The sequence below is a fragment of the Microtus ochrogaster genome, chromosome X, assembly GCF_000317375.1.
Source record: "Microtus ochrogaster isolate Prairie Vole_2 chromosome X, MicOch1.0, whole genome shotgun sequence".
In the NCBI taxonomy this organism is placed as follows: Eukaryota; Metazoa; Chordata; class Mammalia; order Rodentia; family Cricetidae; genus Microtus; species Microtus ochrogaster.
In genome coordinates this window covers 58721015-58730289 of record NC_022026.1, presented here as the reverse complement: position 1 = coordinate 58730289, position 9275 = coordinate 58721015, and the positions used below count along the sequence as shown (strand labels likewise).

The window sequence follows — 9275 nt, the reverse complement described above, 5'->3', positions numbered from 1 at the left end:
AAAAAAAAAAAAAAAAAAAAAAAAAGCCTATGCCTGCAAATTTTAGTCAAAATAATGCTTAGAGTTTGAGTGAGCCAGACATGGTACACACTTATAATCCTAGTGTTTAGCAGGTCGAAGGATTGGGAGATCAAGGTCATTCTTGGCTATTATATGAGTTCGATCTCAGCCTGGGCTATATGAGATCCTATCTCAAAAAAAGCAAACAAGAGTTTGAATGAAGGTACAATGTATTGGTGAAAAAAGATGTTTCCATAATCTGTAAGTTGCTAAACAAAAATCTCAGTGCCAGGGATGGTTATTTCCTTACATGCTATTAGCCAGGGAGAAGCAGGAAGAGGAAAGGGGGCGAGAGGGAGAGGAAAAGGGAGAAGCAAGCAGAAACATGCAAATATTTTTGAGTATTTGGTGCTGGGATGGAACCTACAGCATACTCAGCAAGTATTTTAACCTTGAGCTACAACCCTAGTCTACATGTATGTCAAGTTGGAGACCATCCATAATTAGATTACAAGGGAAAAGAGAAGCATTCAGCCAACACACAAGATGAAAGCAGAGAAGCCACAAACCCCAGAGAGAAGCAGAGAAAGCAGGGGGGAGCCAAATACCCACACTCAGCAATGGAAAACCTCTGCTGTGGCCCACCAGTTATTTCAGCACATATTCAAATGTAGAAAGATTATAGTGTGCTAGTTTTTTTGTATAAATAGTTACTGTCAATTTTTTCCTAAATGCTGGATCTCCATCTAGAACCTTCTAAACCTGTGGATCACAACCCCTTTGACAAACTTCTATCTCCAAAAATATTTACATTATGATTTGTAACAGTAGCAAAATTACAGTTATGAAGTACCAACAAAAGCAGTCTTATGGTTGGCGGGGGGGTCACCACAATGAGGAACTGTATTAAAAGGTTGGCAGAATATGGAAGTTTGAGAACCACTGCTATAAGCAGCCCAGGTTACTACACTGAAGACTGAAGTGCCAGACATGTTTGTTTTTTCAGAAACATTGGCTGTACAGACCAGATGTGCTTCAGATGACTCTAGTCCTAGCTACTACCTAACAGCAGCCACCTGGGATCCTAGAGGAGCCAAATTCCCTAACTGTGCAACCCATGGAGCCATGGAATAGAGTACTAAGCCACCAAACTTTAGTGTTGCATAGCTCTAGACAAACAAGAAAGGCAGCAGTGGCCCTAGTAAGGCTTGTCACACTTTCATAAATTTCTTCCATAACAAAAGCAACAATAACCAATCATTCTTTCAATCCCTTTAATAAGGTACTCTGAGAAACCAGAAGAATAACAGGCAGGGAAGACAAAGTAGCGCTTTTTAGGCCCAGTCAGTAATTCATCAGTCTTCTTCTGGTAACTGGATCTTGCTGGGATCAAAACAGTTGGATTCCATGATGGGGAGACCGTTGGTTTCTCGGTATTTTACAAGTCTCTCAGCTTCCCGGCGGGCCCATTCTTGCATCCTAGAAGCAGCAACAGGCGTGGTCTATGTGAGAGAGCCTCACTAGACACCAGTTCCCCTCCTTAGCACTCCATACCCCACCAATCAATGCAGGGCAAGGATTCTGGCCAGAGACTCCTTCAACCTTTACCCTTGCTCTGCTCTCTTGGAAAACCCCATACCTGTAGTCAGGCAGATATGCCACAAAAGTGGTACCAAAGACCAGGACGATGGAAAAACCAAAGAAGAAGACAGCTCGCATGTTCCAGACGTCCACCACAGGGTCCTGGTCATAGCCGTGAAAGTCTGGGTTCTGAGGAGAGGGAAAGATCAATAAGAGTTTCCTCCCGCATAATAAAAATATATGCTGGCCCTGCATGGTATCGTCTCTAATCTGCCCTCAAACCAACTTCTTATTCCTCACTAAAATCTTTCCCATTCTTAGCTTGTGAAGTTCCTTCCCAACAAAGGGCTTTGGTATTTGCTCTCCCCCCCACACACACCTAGAAAGTGCTTCCTCTAAATCTAATCAGAGCTGGATCCATGCCCCTCCCCTCATCCAAGGTTTTAACTTTATTTCCAAAGGAGTAATTGGCCTCACCTACTTGTTTGGGAAACATTACCTAATCATCCTGACTGTTAAGTTGTACCCTTGGGAAGTGCTATTTATAAAGGTTTAAAAATGGCTGAATGTTGGTAATTTCCTATGGGTCCACTTACCCTATAGCACTCTATATATTTAAGCCCCTCCACCAGAGGTTAGTGTTGATGAAATACTTATACACCAGGCCTTTTCAAATACACAAACCTCACATATCCTAGTAAGGTGCAAATGGCAATAATAAACATCTTCTAATTCTGAGTACTTCTGAAGTGGCCGGAGCTGTTGAACCATTCTGACTCATTTAATCATCTGAAGCAGTTCCATTTCAGCTGTCCTATTACTTTTGTCACTCTACAAAGAAACTAAGGCAGCAAGAGACTATAAACTACCTGCGCAAGGTCATACAAGTGAATAAATTTCAACCCAGGGTGTCTGACTCCAGGGTCTCTGTTATTCATAAAGCACGGGAATTCAAATAGTCCTAACTTCAAATATCAGCTCCACTTCCTACTTAAGTTATGTGATCTTGAGCAAGCAACTTAACTGTTTCGGTACCCTCATCTGCATGATGATAACAGTAGTAGCGTCTACCTCAAAATCATGTTTTTTTTTTTTTTTTTTTTTTTGGTTTTTCGAGACAGGGTTTCTCTGTAGCTTTGGAGCCTGTCCTGGAACTAGCTCTTGTAGACCAGGCTGGTCTCGAACTCACAGAGATCCACCTGCCTCTGCCTCCCGAAAGGCGTGCACCACCACCGCCCGGCAATCATGCTGTTTTTGCACATAGATACAAAGTGTTTACACAGGAACCGAGCACATGCCATCCCAGAATTTAGGATTATCCTGATTTCTAACGCGCTTTGGGCAGTGCGCACTTTAAGTGTGATTTCTGTCTACAAGCAAAGCAAATCCTCCTTTGAGTCCTAGACCGAAGATAAGAAAACAAAAAAGGGGAAAACAAGTCAAAACTATGAATCTTTAAAGATCTTGTCTCCGGCGCAAGCCTCGAGCCGGAGAACGATCTCTTCGACAGCGGTCTGCTAGGTCCCGGATTGGCTCCTGCGGCAATCCGTTCCCCCGCCCCCCACTCCGTTTCACCTTCGCGTAGAGGTTTTCGTCCTCGGGTTCTGGGTCCTCCTGCCAGAGAGTGGTCGGTTCTCCTGACCGCTTTCTCTCCACAGCAGACGGGGAGATTACAGCCCTGGAGGACTCCCAGCGAACGCGGGCAGCCGGGAGCTGTCGTATAGCCGCTGCTGCCAAAAGGCGGCGAGCATATAAACTTAACAGCTTGGCCGCCATGATAGCTTGTGAGGCTGAATTGGGGATGGGCGGGGGGGGGGGGGAGAGACACGGAAATGCGAAGTGCGCAGCTGCGCGGTTGTTCCCAGCGCGATTTTTGTCGCTCCGCCCTCACCTCGCTAAATAGATCCTTGTTCTAAGTTTGTTTTCGAGCGTGGCGAGGTGAGGACTCTGTTTTACTTCCCACGTCGTGTTGTCATCAAATCAACTTTATCCTTTTTGTTAGGCTGGAAGAAATTTCGTCTTGAGAGGTCTGTTTATTTTCTTCATAAGAAGAAAGTAGTGACATTTAGATGGCCTTGTGGGGAAAGAGGTGGGGCTTTTGCTTGTCTTTCAACTTTACGGCAAAGCAAGCTCTAAAAAGCGGGCCTCATAGTGGTAGCCAATAGCTACTCTTTTTCTGGACTCCCGGGGCGTTCTCACGGAATGGGGAGGTAGCATATGCTTGCCAATCAGAGAAGGCCAGGACCAGCCCATGGCGGACAGCAACCAATCGTCAAGGCCAGCCAGAGCCCGCTCCCTCAGTAGGTGGATGGTGGTCGGAGCGCCGGCTCCCGTCTCCTGGTCGCCATTTTGTATCGGTGACTGCAGCCGGCTGGAAGAAGGCGGCACTGAGTTTCCTTGGGAGAGCAACGCGTCGGGCGCGTCTCCCCTCCCCCTTTCCCCTCTTTTGCCACTAGCCTTGGACTTAGTTGTTGCACGTAATCGGCTCCCGTGGAACTAGCAGTTCTGGAGAGGTGGCGGCTGGCCGAGGTGATGCCTGGGAGCCCTCCGTTGACAGCCCGGGCCGAGAAGGTGAGCGCTGTTTCGGGTAGTGGGGGTCGAGGTAAGGGAGCGGGGCATGCGCCAGGGGGTGGTAGTGCGGGGACGGACTGCACAGTTCTGGATTCACAGAGCTGAGGGATGCACCTGAGAGAGGGTGTCCCCCCACTTTTTCTTATGAAAGCAAAAGCGCGTGCGCGATTGGAACACGGGATGGGTGCACGAGGGTGGGGGAAGGGAGGGACAGATGGGAGTGGGGTACTGTGACTTACTGTGTTTGCTCTATCGAACTTTTATCTTTTGGAAGTGCGTGTCTGCGACTTTGCGGGGGTATTCTAAGAGCAGGGTTGTGCTGGCTGTGTCCTGTGTTACTTATTATCCACGCGGAAATACTCTGGTTGCGGCCTCTATTCATTTATGTGGCGGGGATGGGGGGTGGCGAGCGCGGAGAGAGAAAGTGACTATGGTTTTTATCCTTGGAGTGTGTATTTGACCTCCAGTCCTTATCGGTCAGGAAACTGTCGTGTTACTGGCCGACCCCAACCTATTTATTCAATTCTGGGAAGGGTGAGGTGGATAGAGAAATATAGATGCGACTTTTATTCTTTTGAGAGTTGTATCTGCCACTGACATTCAAATATTAAAAGGGGAATTGTTTGATTATGTCTCTTGTGGGTTACCTTCTGTGATGTTGGCCCTTGGTTATTTGGGGGCTCGCCTATAACTTTGATTCTTATCTGTGCTGTGTATATGACAATGTTTGACTCACCCTTTTGCCATTGAGGGGTTTGCATCAGGTTCTTAGCCATTAGGGTTCCTGGTTAACTGTTTTCCCCCATCTGGGAGTAGTTAGCTGGTTTCCTGTGGTTTGAGGTGGAAGAGAAAATAGGAACTTGAAGGAAAGGTGTGGTGGCAGCCTAGTGTTAGGCCTTGTTTTCCTTGGTTCCTGTACAGTGGGTGGCAGCTGAAGATTCAGGGATAATTCCCATCCCTGGTTGGGTCACATCACTCTAAGGACTTGTACTTCTTGGGGCAGCCTCAAAAGTTGGATGAAGTCACTGCTCCTTTCAACTCTGTAGAACAAGATGTTTTGGAACCGCTTCAGAAAGAGGCCTCTTTTGCCTCTTGAAAACTTAGCCTATGATCCCTGGGGAAAGGGATCCACCTGGGACTTGGCTGCACGTCACATCATGGCTGAGCCACTTGCCGTATGAGGACCAGAGCGCTGTTGGCCAGGAGCCCAGGGAGGTGGCAGCTGTCTTGTTGCCGAGTTAGCCCCTACACACATTCCTTCCCTCCCTCCCTCCAAAAGCCTTTCAAAGTTTCTAACTGCCTTGTTAGGTTATAGCTAACATCTTGTTGGGAGGATGAAATGATACCTTGACCCATGGGGAGGTGCTTGGGATTCCATTGGTGAAGTCTTTTATTACTCTTTTGTCTTTTGGTGTTTTGCTGTTTGTTTTTGTGATGCTGGGGATGTGACCCAAGGGCCTTGAACATGGCTGTGCTGGTCATGTGTTCTGTCTCACAACTATATCCCCATCCAATTATTGTGGTCTTATTTCTGTGACTTATGCCTAATCCTAGGCAGATCGTTCAGCAGTTGATCTAAGAATAAGAATGCAAAGCCTTGATCACATAGCCGGAGGTACCACCAAATCTCTGTAAGATGCTCTTTGTTTGATAAGGGCTTTACTGTTTTCTGGGGCAGTAGAATCTTGCCTTATGCTTGTGGGAAAAGGAAGGAGAGAGCCAAATGGGGGCTGTCTTCCTGCACTGATTGACAGGAGCACAAGGAAGTAGAAAACAATGTCACTGGGCTACAGCACTGTAGAGAGTCTTGACAATGACATTCTCTCAAGGAGGTCTTCTCTGCACCAACTACCTTGACCCTTTTCTTCCTTCCATTCTTTGCAGAGTCTCTGCAGGAGGTATCACCCAGGCTGGCAGATCATGGTGGCAGCAGTGAGGGTGGCTGGGAAGTAAAAAGGAGCCAGCAGCTGAGGAGGGGCCCCAACAGCTCCCGAAGATCCTATCAGGACATGGAGTATGAAAGACGGTGAGTTCTCCATTCCCTCTGCGCCCAGGCACTATAAGCACACCCCCATGGGAACACCAATCCAGGAATGATGCTGAGGGACACTTAACTTCTAGGCAGAAGAAACAACACAACAAAGGAGTGGTTTCTATGCTCCGAGAATGCAGAGATGAACAAGACATAATGCTTGTAGGTCTCCTTGTGAGAGACTGTCTTGCTGTGTATGGTCTTACAAGGCAGACCACATAGTTTACAGGTGATGAGTACCATGGCTGGATGTTAGTATGGGTGAGGACGCCAGAGAGTGATGCCAGCTATCATCTACCTCAATTGCTCTCTCTGTTATTTTTTGAGGCTGAGTTTTACATTAAACCCAGAGCTCCCAGATTTAGCTATACTGATTGGCCAACAAGCCTGGGTGAGTCCTCTTTCTCCTCAGCATTAGGGTTACAGGCATGTGTCACACCTGGTGTATTTATATGGGTGACGGAGAATTGAGCTCAGGCAGTTTACTAACAGAGCCACCTTCCAGGCCTGTGAAGGGTGGGTTTTGTTTTGTCTTGAGACACAGTTTCCCTTCATAGTCCATACTGACTAACTTCAGCTTCTTAAGAGAACTGGAGTGACAGCTTATCCAGTTCATACAGGGTGCTTTGTTTTAGATTTAAGATGGGTCGTGCTCTATTGGATAAGCTTGTCTCAAAATCCTAGGTGCAAGTGATACTCAAATTCATCTTCCCGAGTAACAAACATTTAGGATAATTCGTAAAATTTAAAGATTTGGGGGTGTAAGTACAAGATCCTGGTTGATTTTTTTTTTCCCCAGGTGATTCTGAAGCAAATGACCTATCCACCATATTTTAAAAGAGCCCAGAAGGCAAACCGAATTTAAGATTGAGAAAGTCTGTTCTTAATAAATTTGCTGGATATGTGATGTGTACCTGTAATCCTAGCACTTGGGAGGTGGAGGCAGGGGGATCAGGAATTTAAAACCAACTTGTGCTACATGAGACATTATCTTGAAAAACTAGTTAATAAACTTATGAAACACTGGAGAGAAAGCAGTTTTTGTGGGATGGATTACTGGGGAGTGGGGATTGAACCTACGTTGCACAGCTCAGCACGTTCTGTACCATTGAGCTATTTTATATTCTCAGCCCTTTACATTTTATTCTGAGATAGACTGTAAATTGCCCAGTTTGGGCTTGTTTGTACTCAATCTGTAGCCCAGACCTTGCAACTGTCCTACCTCAGTCTCTGAGTTTACAGGCCTACACTACCAGACCCAGCTTATAAATACCATTTTATTTATTTATTTTATGTGCATGAATGTTTTGCTTGCATGTGTCTTTGCACCACGTGTGTTCCTGGTGCCGCCAGAAAAGGGCATTGGGCCCTCTGGAACTGGAATTACAGACAGTTGTGAGTGAGCCACCATGTAAGTGCTAGAAATCGAGCCTGTGTTCTCTGGAAGAGCAATCAAGTGCTCTTAACTGCTGAGCCATCTCTCCAACCCATAATTATTTATTTTTGAAATAGGGTTTCACCATGTAGTTTCTATCTACCTGGAACTCATTGCAAACACCAGCACCAGCAAGCCTCCTAGATATTGGAACTAGCATGTGCTACCATGCCTGGCACTGGCCTCCTTTTAAAACTGTCTTTTGAAAGGCATCTGGTGGCTAGAAATATACTCAGTGGTAGAACTCTTACTTAGCATGTGTGAAGTGTTAAGTTCAATACAGTATTTGCTTAGAAGATTAATTTGATTGTCAACCATAATCACTACAACTACTATGTGACTGAGCTTCAGGTAGCTATACTTCCTTGGACTTTGTTGCCAAGTAAAACTACTGGTTTTCTTTTGATTTTTAGAGGATCCAAAATGTAGAGGTTTCAGTTAATCACATTTTCCATTTCTAAATAGATTTTATCAAAGACCAGTCATCACAAGGCCTCCTTATACTGTGTTTGGTTTGTTTTTTTATTTCTTCAATTTATTCCCAATTCCCACCTCTGTAGCCATCAGCTCTGTTGTACTTAATATGTATCCTTCTAAAATAGTGTTATCTCAAGTGTCTGTTTTTAATTCTTATAAAGAGCATAGTGCTACAGTATTCCTTTTGTCTCCTGAACTCCATATTACTCAGCACTGTATATTTTAGCTGTCCCTATTGTCATTAATATACAAAATGTTTTGCCTCTAATTGGTGCCAAAGGCACCATGAGGTGTCCATTTTACGTTTTACTTAATGTGTATAGATACTGTTGTTTTTTGTGGTTGTTGTTGAGACAGGATCTTCCCTCGGTCTCCTGATGATCTGTTCTTAATAAATCCTTACTTTCGTGCTTCCTCTTTTTTAGAACAAGGTCTCACTACGAAGCTCTTATTGTCCTGGAATTTGTTATATAGACCCAGCTAGCCTCAAACTCATAAGATTAGAGGCATGTACTTCCATGACCAGATCTTGCCATATTTGTGATTTCAGAATCTTTTCTTAAGGTTTTGCATTCACATCTTTAGCTCATTTAGAATCCAGTTTTGAATATGGTATAAGATAGGTTTTAGTTTGTTTTCATTCTTACAGCGGGCAGTTTGCTGAGTACCATCTCCTAAATAGTTCATTTTTGCTCGGGTTCCCTCCATCTTGAATGATCTAGGTTGTTCCATTTATCTCTTTGCTTATTCCTACACCATAATCTTACCATTTTTATTACTGTGGATTTATACAGTTTCTTAAGAGTTCTCTTTTTGCTCTTATTTTTCAAACTTGATTTAACCATTTGTGGCGTTTTATTCCACGTAAAAACTAATCAAAGGCTGAGTGGTAGAGCCTGTGCTTACTATGTATGAAACCCTGGGTTCCATCCCCCAAGATTTAAAGAAATCATCTCAAACACAGGACTTTTAATTGAGATTGCATCAAATTTCTGTATTGGGAGTTGAACTTGGGTCCTCTGGAAGAACAGTAAATGCTCTTAACTGCTGAGCCATCTTTCCAGCTCCAAGGAAGCATACTTTTTTTTTGTCTTTGGTTTTTTTTTATTTATTAAAAATTTCCACCTCATCCCCTCCTCCCATTTTCCTCCCACTCCGCCTACTTTTTTTTTTTTTTTT

General features: G+C 44.6%; 2 protein-coding genes across 7 annotated transcripts in view; one reads left to right on the top strand and one right to left on the bottom strand.

Annotated features, from left to right (window-relative positions):
• Positions 1–1259: 1259 nt before the first annotated feature.
• Positions 1260–3411, bottom strand: Ndufb11 (NADH:ubiquinone oxidoreductase subunit B11). Its single transcript, XM_005358917.3, has 3 exons — positions 3157–3411; positions 1640–1770; positions 1260–1479 (listed from the first exon to the last, which is right to left on the bottom strand). The coding sequence occupies exons 1-3, from the start codon at positions 3355–3357 to the stop codon at positions 1356–1358; spliced, it is 456 nt and encodes a 151-aa protein (XP_005358974.1). The 5' UTR covers positions 3358–3411; the 3' UTR covers positions 1260–1355.
• Positions 3412–3496: 85 nt separating this feature from the next.
• The window catches only part of Rbm10 (RNA binding motif protein 10), a 29754-nt gene continuing 23975 nt past the window's right edge, over positions 3497–9275 (top strand). For 3 of the 6 annotated variants that reach the window (XM_026784780.1, XM_026784779.1, XM_013350664.2), the window contains exon 1: positions 6091–6178. In XM_026784780.1, the coding sequence (XP_026640581.1) occupies positions 6162–6178 (17 nt within the window). In that variant the 5' untranslated portion in view covers positions 6091–6161. Of the gene's footprint in view, positions 4184–6036; positions 6179–9275 lie in introns of those variants that run through there. The other 3 variants (XM_005358918.3, XM_026784781.1, XM_026784777.1) reach the window with 3 other exon arrangements.

Bases quoted from the DNA above. Each gene is read 5' to 3' on its own strand.
- Ndufb11 (XM_005358917.3), bottom strand. From the start codon at position 3,357: ATGGCGGCCAAGCTGTTAAGTTTATATGCTCGCCGCCTTTTGGCAGCA. The intron at 1,771-3,156 runs GTGAAACGGAGT...CCCTCTCCTCAG, and splicing joins ACGAAAACCTCTACGCGAAG to AACCCAGACTTTCACGGCTA. The intron at 1,480-1,639 runs GTATGGGGTTTT...TGCTGCTTCTAG, and splicing joins GCATATCTGCCTGACTACAG to GATGCAAGAATGGGCCCGCC.